We start from the raw sequence: 23,136 nt of genomic DNA, 5'->3' as shown, positions 1-23,136 counted from the left end.
TTCTTCTCTTAAAATGGGCCCAAGGACCTGTTGAGAACGTCAGCAACTTCAGATGTGCTAAAGGTCCTCGTGCCAGGGAGCCCTGAAGGACAGGTGGCCATGGGCAGGCTGAGTTATCCTAGCCCTAGTTTGGGCTCCTCTCCTCGGTCCCTCTCTAGTGCAGGTGAGATAGGAGAGAGGACAGTCCTCCCAGGGTGGTGGAGGGCACCAGTGGTAAGCAAGGGGCCCCAGAGAAACATGGGGCCACCACCAGAGCCTCCAGGTTTTGAAATAGCATGCAGAAGGGAGCTTTTAAAGGACACTCGCTGGTGAAGGTGCTTAGTGCCAGCCCATCCCGGGACTGTGTGCCCAGCTTCAGGCCTGGTGTCTAGTGTGGCTCAGGGCTCAGGAGCTATGAAACCTTGGTCAGGTCTCCTAACCTCTCATGTCTACAATGAGAGTAAACACCTCACAGGGTGGCTGGGAGGATGGCACAGGACAGTGTAAGCAGTGGCTGGTATATTCCAGATGCGTATCAGTTGCCTTCTTGCCTCTCCTGACCTCTCATCCTTCAGGCCCCCACTCTAGGCTCCATGGGATCTGTCATCGGGTCCCATCTCTGCCAAATCACTCTCTGCTCCTCCCTTCTTGTGGCTCCTGCCCCTCCTCCTCGTCCCTCTCCTTCTGTCCACCTTGCTCACAGTTCTTGGAGCTCTTTTACAATACAAATCTGAACTGGTTGCTTCCTATTTCACACTCTTCTGTGCCCTGACACCCCTACCCCACCCTCAAGATGAAGTCCAGCTCCTTGGCCTGGCACTTGTGGCTTCCCAGGACCTGAGGGCTGCATTCTCCAGCCTTACCCTCTGTTGCAGCACGGGGCTGACACCTCTGGGCCTTCACTCTGGCTGTCACTGTTTTCCATACCCCATCTCTGCAGATGTACCTCCAACTCCTCCTTTCTGACCTCCAAGCCAGTCCAGATTAGGCACCCCCCACTTCTGTAGGTGCTGGGGCGCACACATGCGATCCCCATTTACCTCCTCCTGCAGACCATGAGCTGTCCAAGTCCCCATCACAAGGATAACCAGGATGGCTAGCCCTGGGAAAACCATCTTAATCTCCACCCTGCTGTGCCTCAAACCACACCTTTCCTAATGCATAGGCAGCACACATAGGGCATAGCTGGATATAGGTTTATTGTGGCACTGAATGTGAACAGGGACTGGTGTGGCCAGCACCGATGTGTGGTGGTGGTGGAGGGAGTGGGGGGAAATGGAGGGGGTAGGGCAGGGCCCAGGGAACCCCAGGCTCAGGCCAGGAATTGGGGTTGGGGTGACCTTTGCCAACCCTATCCAGAAGTCTGGGGTGATGACTCAAGAACTGGCAATCCCTCTGGCTGGGCTGGATGAGGCAGCAGTGGATGGGAGGGGCTCACACATGGGAAAAGGCGTGGCTCTTGCAGAGGGGCTTGTCCTTCTTGGAGTAGAAAGTCTTTCCTTCCAGGTTGATCTGGCATATCTGAGGACAGCCAAGGTCAAGTCACATGCGGTTGGGGGTGGCAGGAGAGTCCCCGTCCCAACCTCTCAGGAATTCCAGAGGCAGGGGGTGGGAGGGAGGCTGGTAAAGAACATGGCACAGGGGTGAGACCCAAGTCCAGGGAGGGGGGCACTCACCGCACACACGAAGCAAGTGTCATGCCAGCTGAAGCCCAGCGCCTCCAGGAAGCGGTCCCCTGCGTCGATCTTGAAGTCACAGCCCCGGCATTTCGTGCCAAACATCTTCTCATAGTCTGAGGATGGAGGCAGAGAGGAAGGGGGCACTGAGTTCTGGCCTGCCCCACCCCCATCCCTTACCCGTGCCCCCCCTTCGCCACCCCCCTACCTCGCTCGCAGTAGGGTGCGCCTTCCTCCATATAAAAGGCCCTGTTCCGAATGGGCGTCTTGCAGGCCGCGCAGGTAAAGCAGTGCACATGCCAGGTCATCTTTAGGGCATGCATGATCTCCTAGGAGGATGCTACAGTCACCAGGCAGCTCGGCCCCTCCTCTCCAGAGCTGGGGACACAGGAAGGCTGGCCTTGGGCCCTCTTCCTTCCTGTGGTAAATGTTACATCTGCACATACACCATTCTCACTCTGCCTCCGGCCCTGAGGTCTCCCGGTGGATGTCCACTATGTTTCTGAGATTTGCCGTGTCCAAATCTCAGCTCCTAACCTCTGTACCCTAAACCTGCCTCCCCGACAGCTGTCCCTATCTCAGTTGACAGCAACTCCATCCTTCCATCTGCTCAGGCCATATGCCCTGCTTTCTCTCATGCACCACATCGGATCTTCCAGGAACTCCTGCTGGGTCCGCCTTCAAGGTGCATCCAGATCTTGCCCACTTCTCACTTCCTATCTGACATGGGATGTGAACCTCAGGCACCCTGGCCTTGGTGATGCACAGTAACACTGACTTCTGAGCTCCTCCTTCTGCCCCTACAGACTGATACCAACCTGAGTGAGTCCACATTCCCCTCTGCTCGAATGACTCCCTGCCTTTCCCTCTGGCCTCTGTATCCTCTGAGCTCCCCACATGGCCTCTTGCCTATGGTTGATGCACCAGGCCCGCCAGTCTTGGGGCTTCACGCTGGCTGTCCCCTCTGCCTGGACTGCTCTACCCCAGGTATCTCCACGTCTCACCCCTCACTGCCTTCAAGTTTCTGCTTCAATATCCCTTTCTCCATGAGGCCCGTTCTGACAACACCAGTTAATACTTCCTAATCTGCCTTTCCTTTTTTTTTTAATTAAAAAAAATTTTTTTTAATGTTTATTTACTTTTGAAAAAGAGAGAGACCGAGCACGAGCAAGAGAGGGGCAGAGAGAGAGGGAGACACGGAATCCGAAGCAGACTCCAGGCTTCAAGCTGTCAGCACAGAGCCTGATGCTGGGCTTGAACTCACGAACTATGAAATCATGACCTGAGCTGAAGTCGGATGCTTAACCGACTTAAGCCACCCATATGCCCCCAATCTGCCTTTCCAATGCCATGTTCCCAATACTTTTAACTCTGTTCTCTTTATCCCTGAACACTTTTACTAACACACCACCAAGTAATTTACTTATTGTGTCTACGGCTTATCATCTGCCTTTCCTCCCTTCTTCCTGCTCAAATGTAAAGTCCAGGAGGGAGCCAGTTGTGACTGTTCTATTAGTGGATATACTGTAACAGTGCCTGTCTCTGTGGGTGCTCATCAGCGAATATTTGCGAGTTAACCTGCACTACTGGAGTGGGAGGAAGCAGAGGCTCAGGGAGAGTCTGTGCTCTCACTGGCCTCGGCTGTCAATCCTGAGGACCCTTGGGCCAACCAGGGTCAGCAGCATTCAGATCTAGAGCAGGCAGAGGGCAGTGTGGGGCTTTGAGGGGGTCGGATCTGTGGCTCCAACCAGACCTTGCTTCTTAGCTGGGTAACTTGGCCAAATTACCTTCTCTTGACAGTTGGTTCCTTCCCTTGTGATCTGGGAACCTAATCCCAGCCTTGCAGGTTGTTGTAAGAATGCTCCTACAGGGGCGCCTGGGTGGCTCAGTCGGTTAAGTGTCCGACTTCGGCTCAGGTCATGATCTCGTGGTTTGTGAGTTCAAGCCCCGCGTCGGGCTCTGTGCTGACAGCTCAGAACCTGGAGCCTGTTTCAGATTCTATGTCTCCCTCTCTCTCTCTCTGACCCTCCCCCCTTCATGCTCTGTCTCTCTATGTCTCAAAAACAAATAAACGTTAAAAAAAAAAAAAAAAAGAATGCTCCTACATTTATGTTGGGGGTCCCAGACCCTGTGCCTGCCAAGGTGTCGTTGGGGGAGCACCTATTTCTGCCTGTAGGGATGGTGAAGACCAGTTTGTGCAGAAATGCCTGGAAGGGTCAGGTTGAAATCTAGGTGTTAAAGTGAAATCTGATTTTCAAATGGTGCCCACTAATTTATTATTATTTTTGTTGTTGTTTATTTATTTTTGAGAGAGTGTGTGAGAGTGTGAGCAGGGGAGGAGCAGGGGGAGGGGGTGGACACAGGATTCGAAACGGGCTCTGTGCTGACAGCAGCGAGCCCAATGGAGGGCTTGAACTCACAAACTGTAAGATCATGACCTGAGCCAAAATTGGACACTCAACCAATTAAGCTACCCAGGCGCCCCTATTGCCCATTAATTTAAAAGGACAATGTAGACCAAGCAAGACATGTGGGCATCACCTAGCTCTCAGATGGCCTATCTGTGCCCTCTGCATCTATGTCACATCTCACATATACCTCACAACCATCCTGGCCAGGAAGTTACTGCCACCATTTTAGTGAGGCCCAGAGACAGTGACTTGCACCAGGTCACATAGTCAAGAGATGGTAGAAATGGGTTTCGTGCCCAAGTCTGGCTAGCTTCAAAGCTGGCTCTTCCCACTGTCTGGTGTTGCCTCTTTTCAAGGAGCGGACAAAGGGTCCAAGGGAAGGAACTTGGCTGCAAGCTGGCAGGACAGGGGGCTCGGGCAAGAGCATGGGCAGCCCAGAGCTGGGTCCAGTGGATGTGTGAGCAGGGAGGCAGATTTCTGCTGGTATTCAGAAGAACCTGTAAGTCAGTTACCAGTGTTTATTTTACGCCCTAGTTCCTAAATCTGTCTGCCTCTCCCATCCCCAATGCCCTGACCCAGGCCCCAGCAGCCTGTTCCCTTCCCTAGCTCTGTTTCCCCCTTCCCAGAGGAAGCTTGCTGCAGCACAGCTGACCTCATCAGCCCCAGCTCCAATCTCCTAACACGGCCCCCACTCACCTCTTCTGCCTCATCTCACACCCTTCCCAGGTGTTACCTTGTGATACAAGCTATTCCTTCTGCTTGGAGTGCTCTTTCCTGACCCTTCTTCAAGCTAATTCCTACTCATTTTTAAAGTTCAGCTTAGAGGCCACTTCCATCCATTCCTTCAACCATTTACTGACCACCTCCTGTACACAGAGACCAATCTAAAGCAAGAGCAAAACAGCCCTGGTCCCAGCCCATGGAGTTCACACCTGGGGCAAAAGGACTGGGAAGTAATGAGCAAACTGTGGGAGCCCTAGCCTGGTAGAAGGATTACGTCTCACGGGAGGTGTTCCTAAGGAAATGATATGAGTCCAAGATCAGAAGGAACAAGATAAAAAGGGTGCTAAACTAGTATTCCTGGTGGAGAGGACAGAATGTGCAAAGGCCCTGTGGTAAGGGAAACAGCACACTGGCAAAATGAAAGGGCCCACATGACTGGAGCACTGGAGAGGGGCTAGTGATGAGAGGTGAGCCTAAAGAGTATAGGTTTCCAAGGGCACCTATGTGATTCAGTTGGTTGAGCGTCTGACTCCTGGTTTTGGCTCAGGTCATGATCCCAGGGTCATGGGATCAAGCCCTGCATCAGGCGCCGTGCTGAGTATGGAGCCTGTTTAAGATTCTCTCTCTCCTTCTCTCTGCCTTTTCTCTGGTTCGTGCTCTTTCTCTCTCAAGAAAGAAAGAGAAAGAATGAAAGAACGAAAGAAAAGAGTATAGGATTCCAGATGCGGTCCCCAAACCAGGGTAGGCCCCATCTAATGTGTCACTCATGCTGTGCTGCTTCCCTCCACCTCCACTGAGACAATCTCCACTGAGACTGTCCTGTATTTCTCTCCTCGTGCTCCACGCTGATCTCCCAGGGCAGGCACAGTTCTGAGCTCTGGGTGCAGACAGGGCATGGAGCACCCAGCAGGTTGCGGAGGTAAGCTTCTTTCACCTTCCCCCCAGGGTGAGGTGGGGGCTTCCTAGAGGTTGTTAGGCCCTGAGTCCTTGTAAGAGGGGAAGCTAAGGGCCCCTGAGTTTCTGTGGAACATTAGCCTGAGCTGGGGCACGAGAGGGTTTGCCACCCAAGGCTTACTCCAGGACCTGGGAGCCAGCCAGGCCCTATTAGCCTTGGCTTCCCATCTGTGGCCTGGGTGATAACCCTGCCCACCCGGGAAGGGGGAGTGAGGTAGGACAAGAGTGCAGTGTAACACAGAGCAGTGATTGAACAGGAGGGCCTTGATTTGTAGATGCCCAGCTCAAGAAAGGTTCTGGGATCCAGCCCATTCTGTTAAAACAGTCTAATGGGGTGTGGCCTAGGCTGGCTGGGAAATGACTATGATCCTGGGCAAAACTCCCTCATCTAAAAGACGGGAATACCAAACTGACTTCCTATAGTACAATTGTGAAGCTGGATGCTTACACACTTTAAGTGCACCACAACACAAATTGGCATTACAGTGACAAAGACTGTGATCATATCCAATTCCCCCTTCCTGTCTACTGATGGAACCTCCATTTTTTGCTGGGCACATGACTGCCCCAAAGATACTATATTTCCCAGCCTCTCTTACAGCTCAGCAGGGTCATGTGACTGGGATTTGGCCAATGGGATGGAAGCACAAGGGTTGGGTGGCAGCATCTTCTAAAGATGGCTGCCACAAGACTTCCATTCCTTCTTCCCTTTCCAGCTTCCTGCTGGCTGAAACGTGGAAATTTTAGCTGAGGCTCAAGGGTCTTCTTGGACTGTTTAGTAAGCCTCTGCTGAGAATGGCCAAGGATCAAGATACAGAAGCCTAGATCTGTCTACCAGTCCCGGACTGCCCACCTCTGGACTTTCTTAAGTGGGAAATAAGCTGCCACTATTTTGAGTTTTCTACTGCTCATGCTCAAAGTAATCCTTACTAATATGAACATCACCACAGAGCTCTCTGGCCACATCTGGTACCTCTGCCTCTGTATCCAGAAATAAGGAGAGGCATGAATGTCAGGAAGAGCCCAAGCAGGGAGTCAACAGTGCCTGGGGCCACTCCAGCATAGCTCTCATGCTCTGTAACCTTGGGCAGTTTCTCCTCCTCTCTGGGTGTCAGTTTCCATACATATGCAACAGGAACCCCTTTAGCTTTCACCCTGCCTGCTCTGCCCCCTTTGCCTCTGACTGTACCCTTGGCTCCTGACATCCTCTGAGTCTTCCCATCCTAGTGTGAGCTCCTGCGGGCAGGGCCTGTTACTTCACAATGTGTCCTCAAGCATGGGTCACACTATCTGGCACACTGCCCACACTTAAGAGAATGAATGGGGGAAGGCAGATGGCCCATCACTCTTTGCTCATGACACACACTGACCAAAGTCCCAAGCCTGGCTCCTGTTGGCAGCTAGGTTGCCCTGCAGAAAATATGACCAGGCTCTACTGTGTGCTTAGCTTCAGTGGGAAGAACAGGATTTTTTAGTGTTTATTAACTTTGAAAGAGAGAGAGACAGAGAGAATCCCAAGCAGTCCCTACACTGTCAGTGCAGAGCCCGACGCAGGGCTCAAACCCATGAATCGTGAGATCATGCCTGAGCCAAAACCAAGAGTTGGACACTTAACTCACTGAGCCACCCAGGCACCCCAGGATTTTTTAAATCAAGATTATTATTATTTTTTAAAATGTTTTTATTTATTCTTGAGAGAGAGAGAGCATGAGCAAGGGAAGGGCAGAGAGCCAGGGAGACAGAGGATCTGAAGCGGGGTTCTGTGCTGACAGCAATGAGTCCAATGTGGGGCTGGAACTCATGAACTGTGAGATCACGACCCGAGCCGAAGTTGGACGCTCAACCGATTGAGCCACCCCGGAGCCCCGGAAAGAACAGGATTTTGAATCACAAATTTGTGTGTCTGCATTTCTGGCTTTGTCACTCCATAGTTCTATGCCCTTCAGACACATTGAGTTACCTGTCAGTTTCTGTCCTCTCATGCACTGACATGGCAGACACTGTGGATTGGCCTCCCAAAGCCTGTCATGATACTCTTCCTTTTCCCCTTCCTTTTTTATGGGAGACAAAGGCTAAAATACTGAGTTTGCCAAAATCCCCCACAGCCCAGGTGCTCATAGGATAACAATTCCAAACACAGAGATGGAGATGCAAGTTTCTGGTTTTCCTTCCAGAGTCAAAAAGCAAAACCTTGTTAAAATAATGCCATTTGGCCCTTCCCTCTCCTTCCTGCCTGAATATACAAGAATATGAGGCCTGGGGCTTGAGTCGTCATCTGGTAACCATGATATGATAGGCTTGGGGACAAGGGTCCACATGCTAAGGATTTCCGAGCCAAAGGCAGGAAAAGACTAAAGGCATCCTTAAGCTGCTGTTTCAGCTCTGGAATTCTTTTTATTTATTTTTATTTTTTTATTTTTAAAATTCTTTAATCTTTATTCACTTTTGAGAGACAGAACATGAGTGGGGGAGGGGCAGAGAGAGAGGGGGGACACAGAATCCAAAGCAGGCTCCAGGCTCTGAGCTGTCAGCACAGACCCTGATACGGGGCTCGAACCCACGACCCCTAAGATCATGACCTGAGCCAGAGTCAGACGCTCAACTGACCTAGCTACCCAGGTGCCCCTCTGGAATTCTTTTTAAATGTTTATTTTTTTTATTTTTGAGAGACAGACTGAAAGCAGAGGAGAGGCAGAGAGAGAGGGAAAGAGCGAGAATCCCAAGCAGGCTCCACGCTGATGGCAGAGTCTGATATGGGGCTTGAACTCACGAACCGTGAGATCATGACCTGAGAAGAAGCCGGACGCTTAACCAACTGAGCCACCCAGCCGCCCCAACTCTGGAATTCTTATAGCTGAAGTAAATAACCGCTTCTGTTTAAATCTCTGCAGTAGGGTTTAGTTATTGCAGCTGAATGCAATCCCACGGACACAGCCAGCATCTCTTATTTTGGCCTCATCAGCACCTACCTTCTTTCTTTGGGTAATGTCATCTTGTTTTATTTCAGGGAACCAATCCTCCCTCACTCAGTCTATGGTTCAGGTAGGGCTGCCTGACCCCTGCTTCAGTGGGTGTCACCTGGGCTTGGCTAATCCGAGTCCTAGGGATTGGTCCAGAGATGGGCATGTGACACAAGCTATTCCAGTGAGCATCAGCACCGGGCCCCTTGGCGCATCAGCTTGCACGGAGGTGCAAGCTTCTCTTTGCAGTGCTAAGCTGGGGAGATGTAACCCTGGCACCACTGTGGCACCATCTTTGCCACCTTCTTGGGAAAAGTACGCGGGCAACGAAGCCAACGCAGACAAAAACAGACTCAAGTAGTGGAAAAAGTCCTGATGACCCCGAGACCTGCAGTCAGCAGGGCCTGAAGTTGGTGCCCCTTGGGAGTTCTGATTATTTGAGCTTGATACACATATCCCTCGCTTTTTGAATGTCAATGTTACACCACCTCACTTTTATGAGAGACCCGCCAACTGAAAGGAATCCGATAAGGAATATTGCTTTTAGGAAGAAAGGCGAAAAGTGAAAACAGCGTTCAGCGTTTTGTTTCGTAGTGAGCCATTACTGAGGCAGCACACACCCTGTACCCTGAGCAGCAAGCGGCCCCGCCCAGCTCCTTCCCTGGAAACCACACTCAGCATCTCAGCATCAAGCAGCCACAGTTCTGAACTGTGTCTATGAGCATCTGTGCTTTATCTCAATTTACTTCGTGCATCTGTTAGCAAGATGTGTCCTAAGGTACCAGAAAAGCCTACAAGAGGTTATTTTTTGGGTCTGGGAATGCTCAAGTTTTTTTCCCATATAAATGAGCAGTACTTCCTTCTTCACTTTATGCCATTTTGGCTTGGGAAAGTTTTCATAGGAACACCCTACTTTCAGAGAACCGGGGAAACCTGTACACTCTTTCTTGCTTGAGCCCCTCTGAGCAGGATTTTGGTCACTTGTTAAGAGGATCCTGGCTAACACAAAATGAGGCCAATGTAGCAGCCTGTTTATGAAGCTGCTAAGGATCCAAAGGGCTCATGACAGGAGAGCCTCTAGGCCTAAGAGTTGCTCAATAGTACTCCTCAATGCTGACAGGGTCAGATTCACCCTCCCACCCACCTGCCAGCCCTACTCACGCCTGTGATCTTCTTCTTGCACTTGGCACAGCTGGGTGCATAGCGCACATCATAGCAGGGGGGGCAGAAGATGGCACCCTTCTCCTCAAAGAAGCCGCCCTCTTCCAGGACCTTCCCACACTGGCTGCACACAAATTCCTCAGGGTGGTATGCATGGCCCAGTGCCACCAGGTAGCGGCCCCTAAGAGGGAGGCGAGGGCAGTAAGTGGGAGTGTATGCAGAAGAGGTGGGAGGTCCTGGCCAGAGCCCAAGTGGCTTTAGTGAACACCTGTTCTGAAGCCTGGAAGGGAAACCCTTTCTCCCAATTTTCCAAATAAAGGAGAAACAGGCTTGGGAGGTGACCCAAGTGATGACACAGTGATGAAACTGTGCTGCTTTGATGACAAGAGATGGGGACAGAGGCAGTGTTGGAATAAGGAGGATTACATTGGGTGGGGGCTGCTGACTTGGGCCTAATGAGACAAACCAGAGGAGTTGGTGCCCTGGGGATGGGAGGCCCAGAGTGCCCATCAGCTCCGAAGACCAGTAGGTACCTGAGCCGACCCTGGTGCCCACCCTGTCCCACTTGCCTAGTCCATCTGGCCTGGAGAAGGGCCTGCAGGTCCCAAATAAATGAGGGTGTCTGAAGAAGGGGATTCTCTGCAGAGCCTGAGAGCTGACAGGAGTTGAGAGCAGTGCAAGACCAGGGCTGAGAACTACCAAGATTCTAGAAGCCAGCATACTGACTCTGGGGGGCTGTGTGACCTTGCTGGGCCCCAGGGAACAGTGCAAGGAGAGAGAGGCCTCTGGCCTGTCTACTCTGAAAGCAGAGATTTGGCAGAGACCAAGTGAGAAGGAAGGAGAGGCAGAGGAGCTGGGAGGGGCAGGCCCTTCCCTGCCCAGACAGCAGCCTTTCTAGGGGTGCTGCTTGAATGTATTGTTGGTACTTCCTCCATTTCAGCAGGGCAAACACTGATAGAGGCTGATGCAGGGTGGGGTGGGGGAAGTAATGCAGGATGCAGAATCTGAGGACCTAGGCCAGGTCCCTGCCCCCACTGCAACTGGGAACTGAATCCTTATCCTCCCACAGTGACAGCTGAGATGAGTGGGGAGGAAGACGGGGGAGCAGAGGTCGGAAAGATGCCAGGGCCAGGCTTTAGGACAGGAAAGGCCAGGATAGGAAAGGAACCGGGCCACCCACCGGATGACCTTGTGGCACTGGTGGCACACAGGAGTCTTGCCATTGCTGCCACCACCTGCTCCTGTGCCTCCTCCAGTGGCTGCTTGCACGATGGAGGTGCGGTTCTGCAGAGGTGTGGGTGTGGCTGGCTGGCTGTGCCGGGTCAACACCGTGCTGGTCTTGTCCGGGGCGTAGCGCTCAGCAAATGCAGGGTCCACAGCCCAGGGTGGGCGGCTAGTGGGGCTGGGGGTGGTAGGGCCTGCCAGGGCCAAGGAAAGTGGCTCCAGGGGGTTGCCCAGGGACCCCAAGTGTCAGAGGGTCAAGCCAGGGGCAACTTGGAGCACCCCCCCCCCCACCCTGCATGCCCCTGGAGGCTACCCACCCTTCCCAAGACCCAAGCCCACTCTCTCTCACCAGGCCAGGGTTCCTGGGGTGTAGCTGAGGCTGGGGCTGGGGCTTCTGTCCTGGGCACCTGGCTGCAAGATCTGCCATTCAAGGCCCTGTATGGCTGGAGCTCCTGGCACGGCCCCACCCCCCAACCTTGGTCTTCCTGGCCCCATGGGAGATGACTGGGTACATGAGAGTTGCTGGGCTGAACTCCAGGTCCCACTGGGATAGGTATGTGTAGGGCAGCTTCTCCTAGCCAGGTTCTAGCCATCAGGTCTGTTGTGTGGAACTGGGAGGTGGAGAAGGGCTCTCCCTTCTGAGGCAGCTCTTGGGGCTTCCTCATTCCAGAGATCTAGCTCTGATGGCAGGTACTACCCCTCACTGAGACCCAGACTGGCATGGCCCACACTGGGTTTGAACACCTAACACCCCCACACCCAAAACAAGCCCACAAAGATGGAAGACAAAGGCGGAGAAAGCAGGGCTGAGAATGTTTATTTCCATGCCTAAGCCAGCAAAGACCTGGCAGATAGCAGTACCATAGGGCAAAGAGGGAAGGCAGTGTCAGACAGAGCCAGGCTCTCTGCCAGGCCAGCAGGAGGCTCAGTCCAGGGGCAGGAAAGGAGTGGGTAGGCAGAAGCTGCAGCAACCAAGGGGGGTGCCCTCGGTGGGAGGAACAGAAGAGAGAGGCAGAGAGGGCAGCCGGCCGGTGAGGGCCAAGCTACGACTGCACGTTGAGCACGTGGGCAGAGCGCTGGTGGTGCCAGTCCCGGAGGCGGGTGTAGCGTGGGCTCTGCAGCTCCAGGACATACTTTTCCCTGGGGGGGCAGAGAGAGAAGAAGGAGGAAGTAGAAGGAAGGAGGTGAAAGGGAGGAAGGGAGGGAGGATGGAAAGGAGGAAGGAAGGAAGGGAGGGAGGAAGGAGGGAGGGAGGAAGGAGGGAGGGAGGGAGGCAGGGAGAAAGGAAGGAAGGAAGGGAGGAATGAAGGAAAGAAGAAAGGAAAATGGAGAGCCCTGGTTGTGGACCCTCAGAAGCAGACATAGGGCAGTGGCTGGAATGGAAGAGACAAGAGGTAAGAAAGAGGGGCTACTGCCCATCCTTTTACCTTGATTTCTTCAGGTGTTCCTCATCCGGGTCTTGCACTGAGAGGGCAGAGGCAGGCATTGACCAAGGGAAGACAGAAGGCCACCCCAGCCCTGAGCCCTGGCAGAAGGTCACAGGGCACCAGAGCAGGCTCCATTTGAGCCCAGGACCAGGCTAGGGGCCAGCAGGAGAGTCCGCCCTGCCCTGGGCTGGCACTTACTGAACTCGGTGCCCGTGAGGTGGGCAAGGATGCGGAAGGAACGGGACTGGCCTGTCCCGGGCCGAGGCCGCCAGTCCTCTGTGTCCTCCATCAGCCGCTGCTTGCTGGCATCTGGAACCAGCGGCCGGAGCGGCTGTCTGTGGGGAGGGCGTGGCTCAGAACTTCATGCTGGGGGTGGGTAGTGGGGGCAGCCCCTCCCAGCATTGGTGCATGTGGGCTATGGTGCTTAGGAGAGTGGAGGAGGGCAAGGCCAGGGCCCTGCTAGGTGAGGGGTGGGGAGGGTAGCTACGTGAGAGGAAAGGAGGGCAACTAGGGTAGGGAGGGACCACCGCCCAGAATGCCAAAAGGAAGGAAGAAAGGAACAGGCAGAGGGGGCTCACTGACTTGTCAGGGGTCTGCACCTGTGAAGGAAATAGACAGATGGACAGATAAAGGGACAAAGGGACAGACACAAGGAAGAAGAAAAATGGCAAGGGGTCAGAGTAGCCAGGGGCAAGGCTGTACTGAGTGTCTGGGGCTCAGTTGGCCCGACACCACACCCCAATCCCAGGCCACCAGTGGGGGGGGCCCTGCCTAGTTCAGAGCCTCCAGGAGGGCAGACCCTGGGCAGGAGCCACACCCTCAGAGGGGCCCTGTATCTACAGCCCCCGCCCCGGCCGCCAGGGGTCACTGCCGCACGGATCTGCCTCATGGTTCCAGCCGGGCTGAGGCGCAACGCAGACTGAGCAGCAGCGCGGGCAGCGGGCTTGGGGCCTTGGACAGATGGCGTGGGCGTGAGAGGTTGGTGGGCAGGACCGACGTACCCATTCTGCTGCAGGGCGCTGTCAGCGGGCGGGGGCGCCCCAAAGGGCCGGGCCGTCTTGTTGAGGGAGGCGCTGGGTGCAAAGGTGTACCGCGGGGGGTCCGCGGCAGAGGCCAGGGCCTGAGCGGAGACAGAGCCGGGCAGGGCGGGCAGGGAAGACGCTAGGCAGGGGGAACGCTCAGCCGGAGGTGAATGCCCCCCTGGCGTGTCGTGGAGAGGACAGCGGTGCTCCAGCCCCACCCCCACACATCTGGACAGAGGCCTAGGGGAGGTGGGGGGGTGCTCAGGTTTCAAGGGGCCCATTTGGGAGGAATGATCTCAGCCCACGCAGGCCAAAGGGCAGACGAGTACGGCTTGTAGCACAGGCCAGCGGAAGGCAGCGGACAGATAGGCAGTCATGCATGGTGCCCAGACCGTGCGGCAGCTCCCGGACCAACTCCCAGTCTCCCAGACTCTCCCAGCTCTGGCCCCATCCTCTACTCCAGGCCAGGGATGGAAGTATCAAGGCTCCTAGTTGCCGGGGAGGGCAGGTCAGCCCAATAGTCCAATCCTACCCCTCCAACCACCCAGATGTCTCGCTCACATGTCCCACGTCCGTTGCCTACCTTCTGCGGTTTGCTCTGAGCCGGCTGGGCCCTGGAGGAGAAAGGGAAGGGGTGATAGGAGGCCAGGCCTGAGGGTGCCCCCATCCACTAGACAGGCCAGGGCCCTTGTACCTGCTGAGACCCAGGCTGAGGCGCTCCCCACAGGCACGAATCTTGTTCTGGGCTTCAATGTGTGTGAGGCCCCCCGCATTCTCACCATCGATGCTCAGCACCCAGTCACCCACAGCCACGCCTGCCTGTGAAGCTTTGCCTCCAGGAGTCAGCTGCAGACAGATGGAAGGTCATGGAGGCCCAAGCCTCTGCAGACCAAACTGAAGCCAACATTAGTCAACTCTGCTTAAGCTGCCCCACTTCTAGAACCTGGAGGCCTTTTCATTCAACATATTTCTGGGCAGCTGCTGAATATTAAAACAATCTGGGAGGGGTGGAGTTCATCTGAACCTCACAATCACCCCAATCACTGTTTATTTAGTTGTTTGTTCACCTCCATGACCCTCCTCCCCGCAGCCCAGAAACTGCTATGATGTCAACAAGCAGCCACCTTCAGGTTAAACCCCAAGCTTCTCAACTTCAACCACAGCCCTTGAACCCCCTGCTGGCCTCCTGCCTGGGCTATTTCACCCACCCTCTGGCTTGTGCATATGGTGAGCTCCTCTGTGACGCTGAGAGGTGCTCTCACTGACCTCTTACAATCCCAGCACCCTGTCCTGCAGCCATCTGCAGGGATCTGCCAGGACCCTTTGAGAGCCAGGAACAGGCCCCCATCATCTCCAGGTACCCCATGAAGTGCTTGAAAGGGGCCCAAGGTGTCAGCTAGGGCTGTAAAAGAGTGTCACCCCCAAGCCTTCAATTGCCACATCACCCTCTTCCCTAATCCTTTGGGCTCTGCCTTGGGAATCTCTGGTTCCTGTGGCAAATAAGGTAATAGTGGCTGGCAGTAATGGTCACCACTAGCATGAACTGAGCCTGCCAGGAAGGACTTCTGGGAAGTGGTGGGCCTTGATGAAAGGACAACGGGATGTGTTGCCCAGGGGGTGAGAGAGTCTACTTAACGATGGCCTTGAATGCTGGGGCGGGGAAGGAACCAGGACTTGGCCTTGAGGTTAGGAGGGGCCATCAGCAGTTTGAAAGCTCCAGTGGGGTATTTCCCAGACCCCTGATAGAGGTAACCCTGACAAATCCCACTGGACCCTACTGGCCCTCTAGCCCGGAGGCAGCGACCCAGAAAGGGGTGGGACAGCTGTTCATGGGTTTAAGCCCACAGGGTTGCCCAGGTTTCTGGCAAGAAGCCTGGCATTAAGTAGACTTTTATGGGGGAAGTGCTGGAAGGCAAATTCACACTTCATAGGTGGGGGGGGGGGGTGGGTAGAACTGTGAGGTACTGGCTATCCGTGGCCCCAGGAGGCTCCTTAGTGGGCTGAAGCACAGACTGAGTTGAGGCAGGGAGAGGGGAGGTAGGAGGTTCCAGAGAGATCTCCAGAAGGCAGAGAGACCAGATGCAGAGACTGACAGCAAGACTGACTAGGGCAAGAAGAGAGAGCTGGCTCTATTGCATGCTTGGGAGGTTATAAGGGCAAGACAGCTGGGTGCCTCCTTCTTCATCTGCTACATGGTAACAAAAGCAGCTTACATTTATTGAGCACCTAGTACTGTCACATACTAACAGTGAATCTTCTAACAACCTGTGGAGTGGAGTCTCAAATTATATGCATTTTACACATGAGAAAAAAGACAGGTTATGTAACTTGCCTCAAGCTGCTCAGTTAGTCAAGAGGCAGGACCAGGTCTGATGCTGACCTTAAGGCTCCACTACTAGGCTACCTCTGCTGGGTGTTGGGACCCAACTCAGAGGTCAGCCCACCTAGAACAACTTGCTACTCTCTGGCTGGGTCTGGGGCCTAGATCTCTCTTGCTTTCAGTTCAATCCAACAACCCCTTATAATGAGCATAGAAAAGGGACACCCTTGAAAGGAAGTGACTTACTCAAGGTCATGGTGAGTCAATAGAAGGGAAACCTGGTCCAGCCACTCCCTACCCACACATGCTGACTCCTGGGAGGTGTGGGCTGAGCCTGAGGTAGATAGAGGTCTTGGGGGTGGGCAGGAGCAGCTGGCGTTCAGGGAGGGGTGGGGAATTGAGGGGTGGGAATTTCCTTTCCTGATTGAGGAGGATAGGAAGCACAAGAGGGATAGAGCAGTGATCAGAAAGGTGGAGAGAGAAGCAGGAGAAAACCCTGGGAGTGGGGTGGGGTGGGGTGGCTAGAGAAGCAGGGAGGTCTGAGGATTCAAGGAGGGGAAAAGCCAGAGGGCTGGACACTGCAAGGGGTGAGGGTGAGTCAGCCTGAGGGCTCCAATGAGCGGCCCAACCCCCAAGTCTCAGACATTACCTCATCTCCCAGGCCTGGGCCCACAGCCAGCCCTAGCCCCTCCCTCCTCCCTGGGGTCAGGGGGGAGGGAGGGGCTGGCCTACCTCAGAAAAGACCACCCTACCCCACCACCCATCAGGGCCCAGGTCCAACTCCAGGGCTGGGCTCAGCTTGTGGCCCCACCCACAGCTGGGGCTGCTGACAAGGAACCTCAGGCCCAGAGTGCCCCCAACAGGCCACATCTTAAAGTCCATCCCTCAGGCTACTATGTTGCCCATCTCCACCAATGAAGAAACTGAGTCTCAGAGTCCAGCCTATGGCTCCCCAGCCACAGTGGTCAGCACTTTCCCAGAAAGGGAGATGTAGAATACGTTTTCAGGGCTGGCAAGAGTTGAAGATTGCGTAGAGGTGGGTTTGTGTAGTTGGGGGACCACTGCCGTAAGCTACCCAGGGGCAGGGCAGTTTCCAGGAGAACCCCATGGAAAGGTCCCTGGAAAGAACAGTGACCGCCTGCCTGCCCTGGCCACCAAGCCAACTCCCATAGACAAAATTGGTCTTGGGGCCCTTCTCAGGCTGTGCAGTGCCTAGACAACCTTCTGGCCCCCACCACGCTATGCTTGCCTTGGGCTTCCTGCCAACAGTTGCCTGCCCACTGGGCTCATGGGTGGGCCTCTCTGGACAGGCGATGTGGGGGCAGGAAGTCCCTACCCCCTCCTGACCCTCAGGCCACAGACACCAGCCCAAAGGCTGGCCTCATTCTCTCTGGGCACCCTCTTTGTGTCCCACAGCTGACCCTACAGTTGGAGCCATGGCCTCATGGTCACCCACTGAGGGGTCCACCGATGGCATTTAGGGGTTCAGGCCTCAGCCAGCCTTTTTCACCTCTGCAGACTCCAGCCACCAGCTGGCCATCCCAGCGTGGGGCTGCATTCTTGGGCTTATAAGGCAATACCCCTGCCACAGGGAGGAGCCAGCCCCTCAGCTCCGCCCCTCACAGGGAAGGCCCTCAGGAGCTGAAGTTAGAACCCTAGAGCCCCATTCCACACCCTTGCTTCGGGTCAGAGGCCACTGCATCCTGAATAGGACCAGGGAATGAAGATAGAGAACCTCACAGAGGCTGGAGAGTGTCCTCCTCCCCACCAAACTGCAGACCATCCCAGTGCCTGAATTCAAATCCTTGCTTGCCAAGGAATCACTGAAAGGGCCCCTCCACCTCTCTGAGCCCTGAGTTCCATCATTTGGAAAAACAGGGTGACAACCGCTATTTCCCAGGTGGCAATGAGGTTGAAGTGAGATCCTGCAGTCAAGAGTGCTCTTCCTGAAGCCTGGCTCCAAACACTGCTCCCTCAAGCAGGTTAGATACTTCCTGGAGTCCTCAGGCTCCCCTGCTCCAGAATGGGCATCCCCCAGGGGCCTCAGATTTGGCCCCAGTAGCTTTGTGGAATGGCATCAAGTACAAGACAGTGCTGGGGAACTGTGGGTGCTCCTCTCCCAGTACCCACCTGGTTGAGAGCCTTTGTGGTGGGTGCCCACCACATCTCTGGACCTAGATACCTCCTGCCCTACTGGACCTGGCTCACTCCTGCTCAGATTCTTCCCATCACCCACCACAGACTTGACACCCAAAGACCCCTGGGAATAGCACCTCCCACAACCTTGGCTCACCCGGGAGATGGAGAGGGGCACATTGAAGTCCTTGCCCCCCTGCAGCCGAAAGCCCCAAGGTGCAGGCCCCTCCAGCACCACCTTGAAGGAATCCATGGTGCCTGCTCCTGGGAGGAAAGAAAAGGTGAGTGGACAGCATGGTGGGTGTACAGGCAGGCCCAGCTCTGGATACCAACCTTGGACTGGTGCCAGGAAGGCACGAGCAGCCTCTGAACACACCCAGGGCACCAGCAGGCATACATCTTGTCAGGTGTGGCTGGCAGACCTCACTTTGCAGAGGCAGGGGCAATCCCCCTCCCCCAGGGACTGGATGATGAGGGGGTCCCTTCACTCAGTCTTGAGGTTCTTTTCATTCAGGAGTGGGCCGCAGAGCTAATTTGACATGGACTCCCCCCAAGCCAGCCTTAACCCTCGGACCGAAGGGTGAGTCAGGGGCCGGCGCTTCTCTCCCCCGCCCCCAGGTCCCGACAGGCAGGCCTCGCAGAAGCCTGCTCGGACTATATAAGGCGTGTAAGCTGACACTGTGCGGAGCCAGCGGAGGGAGCACACGGGGGCTCGGGACGCGAGGGGGAGGGGTGGGGAAGGAGGCTGCTGGAGCGGGTCCTGGCCATTCCCAGACGGGTCGAGGCTGATGAGGACTCCCAGGCGCTGGGGGCGGCACAGAGGGGCCGTGGCCCCTATGGAAATCAGAGAAGTCTAGGACCCCAAAGCGTGGCCAGGTAGGGGGCTCATCCTGGAGTCCAATGGGGGTAGTGCCTCCCGCACAGGCCTACTACCATCCCGACATGACTCAGTTTCCCCTGTCCCCCACCCGGGCCCAAAGCATTGGCAGAGTCTCGGGCGCAGGAAGCAGCGCAGGCGCCAATCCGCCCTGCCGCAGCCGGCTTCGCCGCAGGAAGGCGGGGGCGGGGGCGGAGGCAGGGGCCCAGGCCCGCAAGAGGAAGCGCAACACTGGCCCCGACCCCAGCGCCCTCCGTGGTCCCCAGCAGGCTCCTGCCCTCAGCTTGGCCCAGCCCGAGACGCCCGCGCGGTCGCCAGTACCTGCTCGGCCCCGCCGAGGCGAGGCTCAGTGGCTAGCCCCACAGAACCGCGTTGGGATCGGCCACCCGTGTTCTGACCCCGCCCCCACGGCCGCAGTCCGCTTTGAGCTCGCGGAAGGGGGCGGAGCCACAGGTCACGCCCCGTCAAAGCCACGCCTGCAAGCGGCTTCTCTACGACTGGGAAGCCCCACCCAATCCTTCCGCCCCGCCCAATCGCGAAGTCCCGTTTTACTTTGAGCTGGAAGGCCTGTGGCTTCCCGCGATCCCTTGATGGGGCGGAGTCTGGGCAGAGCCTGGGCGGAGCCTGGGCGGGGTCTGGTCTACAGGTCGCCTAGTCCAGGGACCAGCTGGCAGCTCGAGCAGCCCCATGCGCCTCCCTCTGGCCGAGCCGAAAGAAAGCGGCCTTCGGTACCAAACAGACCTGGACATCCTGAATCTCAGTTTCCTACTCAGAAAAATGGACAATAATACTCGCCTTGCAGGCCCATCGTGAGGATAGGCGTTGTTCCGCGGAAGGTGCAAGCCATCAGCGGCTCCAGAATTTCTAAACCGGAAGGACTTGCGGGTGTGGAGCACATGGAGGTGGGTTCAGATGATATGGGGACAGGGGATCTTGAAGCTAGGTTTGTAGAACCCTCTACAGAAGGCTGAAGATAATGGCAGGAGCGGACAGAGTTGAAGGGAGCCCCTGGCTTGGCTCTGAGCCTGACCTGTGGGCCTTTCCATTCCCTGACCCCAGGCAGTCAACAGCCCTCTGCCCTGAGACAACCCCACACTGATGAAATGGGCTTTTGCCTGGTACCCCACTCCAGAGCGGTCAGCGCCTGTGGTGGGGGTGTAACAGGGTGACTCTAGCGGGGGTGGCAGAGTCCCCACTTTGTCCCCATGGGTCATCCCAGGCAGCCAGCGCAGGTGGCAGGGGAAATTGAGAGCCAGAGTGTGTGGGTAAGTGAATAGGCGTCCACCCCTTAGCTCATTCTAGGGCATGGCTGCTGCTGTTCTCCCCCTCTGCCATCATCACATTTCCCTCTTTTGCATCATTCCCCTCACTGAACAAACTATTGTAAGAGTTATCTTTAAAGAAATCCTTTTTTGACCCCATCTCCCCTCCAACTATTGCTCTTTTGTTCTATTCCCCTTGGGAATAGAATTTCTCACAGGAGTTATCTATAGCCTTGTCTGCACTTGCTTTCCTCCTGTTCTTGCTTTCCTTCTGCTCTTTCTTTTTTAAATGTTTATTTATTTACTTTGAGAAATAGAGAGATAGAGAGCAAGTGGGGGAGGGGCAGATAGAGGGAAACAGAGAATCCTAAGCTAACTCCAATCTGTCAGCGCAGAACCTGATGTGGGGCTCAAACTTACAAATTGCAAGACCGTGACCTGAGCTGAAACCAAGAGTCAGACACTTAACTGGCTGAGCCACCTCCTGCTCTTTCTTGAACTCACTTCAGTCAGGCCATTGTTTCCACCAGTCCTCTAAACTGATTCCCTCTTCTCAGGGTCTCCAATGACCTCCACATCATCATGTCAATGGTGATTTCTCAGCCTTCCTCTTACCCTGCCAGGGAGCAGCACTGGTCCAGGTGCCTTCCCTCTTTCCCCTGGCTTTGTGCCTCCTCCTGCCCCACTGGCTGTTCCTTCTCCACTTCCTGTGGTGGCTTCTTATCTGCCTCCCAACATGGCCATAATATGTTTTCTGGCTACATTCATTCTCTGGGACCCCATCTTGTCCTGTGACTATCAATAACACCTATATGCCAAGGACTCCCAAGTTATATGTCCAGCCCTGACATCACCCCAAGAACTCCAGGCTCTAATATCCAACACCACACTCAATCTCTGTTTGGAGGTTTACTAGATATCTCAACTCATCATATCCCAATTTGAACTTGTGATTTTCTGCCTAAGTTTTTCCTCACCTTAGTAAATGGCATCACAGTTCATCCACCTGATCCAGTAAAAATATGGCATTATCCTTCCTTTCTGTTATACCACAGACTCTGCAAATTCCACCTTCAGAATATGTTCCATATCTGGTCACTGCTGCCAGTGTTGTCCTAGCCACTCATCTTGTGCCTGGACATCTTAACAGTCTAACAGATCTTCCTGCTTCCATGCTTACCTACTCCAGAGTCTCCGTGCAGCAGCCAAGGTGATATTTTAAGCAGAAATCACATCACATCATCCTCAGCTTTTAGCATTCCATTAGGTTCTTGTTGCACTTGAAATAACACTAAGGCCCTTAACATGTACATCGCATTAATAAGCTCAATCTACCTCTCACCACTCTCCTCCTTGCTCACTCTGCTCCAAGCATGCTGGCCTCCTTACTGTTCCTCCAACACATCAAGCATATTCCTGCCTCAGGGGTTTTGCACTTGTAGCTCCTTCTGCTTGGAACAGTTTCCCCTGATATCTAAACGACCAGCTCTCTCACTTTGTTCAGGTCTCTGCTCAGCTGCTGCCACCTCCAAAGGGCCTTCCCTGATCACCCTATCTAAACAATAGCCTCCTAATGCCTCACTCGCATCAGGCACTTAGTCCCTTACCCTGCTTTATTTTTCCCCATAGTACTTACCACCATCTCACATTATATTAGGTGCTTGTTTCTTCATTGCCCTTTGTCCCCATTAGAATGTCAGTCCCATTAGAGCAGGGACTTGTCTGTCCTGTCCACCATTGCCCCAGTGTCTGTACACAGTAGATGTGAATGAACAGATGAAAGAAGGATTGAGAAAGTGAAACAGCAAATGAGTAAAGGAACAAGCGGCAGCCTGGGGGTCCTGGCAGTCCTCTAGCAGAGGACTCCAGGGTCCTATTCCTTAGATTGTGCAAGGCTCAGACCTGGATGATGCCACCAGTGTTCCCTGCATAGGCAGCCCAAGGGAAGGAACAGGCCTCAGGCTAGGACACAGTGCCCCCTAGTGTCTGGGACACCTGCAGTTCCGGGGTGAGGCCCTAGAATCCTGGAGATCTGCAAAGACATTCTCTTTCATAGACCATTTGGGACCTCACAAATTTTTTTTTGCCATAAAGCAAAGAGGCTTGGATTTGTAATGAAAAGCATGCCAGAACAGAGATCCAGAGTTCTGGGTTCCAGTTCTGGCCATCACCCTAATACTTTGAGCAACCTCCAGTGTGTCCTGGGATTTGCTGAGCTGCCAAGGGCTGGCTTGTCACCATGGGGTGAAGGGGTCTCTGCTGTAGCCAGAGTGACTGGGGATCCCCCTGGCCTTAGCTTGCCCTATGGTCAGCAACCTGAGCGATCATGGGAAGACTTTCCCTGTCATGGGTAAAGTCTTAGGAGGAGCTTCCATAAGTGGGAAGGAAATCTATCTCCCCATGATTTCAACATCCTTCCAGACTTTTCTGTCTGTGGCCAGCACTGCAAACAACCCCCCTGCCCACAAACTCTTTTCACACATTGCATTTGGAGATACTTTTCAGACATCCAGAAGTCTAGCGTGCAATTGGATTCTTAAATCTGTTGCTCAGGGGGACTGGTCTGTGCTGAAGATATATCTTTTGGAATCATGAGCATTTAGATGGTCTTTGAAACTGGGAGATGGGTTTGGCTCACTTAGGGCAGTGGTTTTCCACCTTGGACTCACACTGAAATCACGCGGGAAATTGAAAAAGCACACTGGTGCCCAGGCCCCACCCAGACTGATGGAATCTCAGGCCCTGGGTGCAGACCCAGGCATGGGCATTTTTAAAAAGGCTCCAGGTGGGCGCTTGTGTGGCTCAGTCGGTTAAGCATCTGACCCTTGATTTCAGCTCAGGTCATGATCTCATGGTTCATGATTTCATGAGCCCTGCATCAGGCTCTGTGCTGACAATGTGGAGCCTACTTGGGATTCTCTCTTTCCCTCTCACTCTGACCCTCCTCTGCTCATGCACGCTCTCTCCTACCACTCTTTCTCAAAAATAAGTAAGTAATTAAATA

General features: G+C 54.5%; 1 protein-coding gene across 5 annotated transcripts; it reads right to left on the bottom strand.

The window, feature by feature from the left end:
* Positions 1 to 1,137: 1,137 nt before the first annotated feature.
* Positions 1,138 to 19,392, bottom strand: PDLIM7 (PDZ and LIM domain 7). Of its 5 annotated transcripts, none has more exons than XM_042945476.1 (13): positions 19,192 to 19,376; positions 18,151 to 18,257; positions 14,232 to 14,383; positions 14,121 to 14,151; positions 13,098 to 13,114; positions 12,714 to 12,850; positions 12,516 to 12,552; positions 11,438 to 11,508; positions 11,045 to 11,282; positions 9,865 to 10,045; positions 1,864 to 1,984; positions 1,656 to 1,771; positions 1,138 to 1,500 (listed from the first exon to the last, which is right to left on the bottom strand). In XM_042945476.1, exons 2-13 carry the CDS (start codon positions 18,244 to 18,246, stop codon positions 1,414 to 1,416), a joined length of 1,284 nt encoding a protein of 427 aa, XP_042801410.1. In that variant the 5' UTR covers positions 18,247 to 18,257; positions 19,192 to 19,376; the 3' UTR covers positions 1,138 to 1,413. The 5 variants fall into 5 exon arrangements, with proteins under 5 accessions (XP_042801410.1, XP_042801394.1, XP_042801418.1 ...); XM_042945460.1 differs by lacking the exon at positions 13,098 to 13,114 and adding an exon at positions 13,517 to 13,635 and having other exon boundaries at positions 19,192 to 19,372; XM_042945484.1 differs by having other exon boundaries at positions 11,438 to 11,499; positions 19,192 to 19,371.
* Positions 19,393 to 23,136: the final 3,744 nt, after the last annotated feature.

Source organism: Panthera leo, chromosome A1 (assembly GCF_018350215.1).
Source record: "Panthera leo isolate Ple1 chromosome A1, P.leo_Ple1_pat1.1, whole genome shotgun sequence".
Classification (NCBI taxonomy): Eukaryota; Metazoa; Chordata; class Mammalia; order Carnivora; family Felidae; genus Panthera; species Panthera leo.
The sequence above is the reverse complement of the archived record's forward strand: the minus strand, read 5'-3'. Positions and strand labels throughout refer to the sequence as shown.

Excerpts from the sequence above, each read along its gene's own strand:
- PDLIM7 (XM_042945460.1), bottom strand. The coding sequence starts at position 18,246 with ATGGATTCCTTCAAGGTGGTGCTGGAGGGGCCTGCACCTTGGGGCTTT. Across the intron at positions 12,851-13,516 it reads AGCGCCCTGCAGCAGAATGG|ACAGCCGCTCCGGCCGCTGG; the intron begins GTACGTCGGTCC and ends CCCTCCCCACAG. Across the intron at positions 12,553-12,713 it reads CCTCACGGGCACCGAGTTCA|TGCAAGACCCGGATGAGGAA; the intron begins GTAAGTGCCAGC and ends CTGCCCTCTCAG.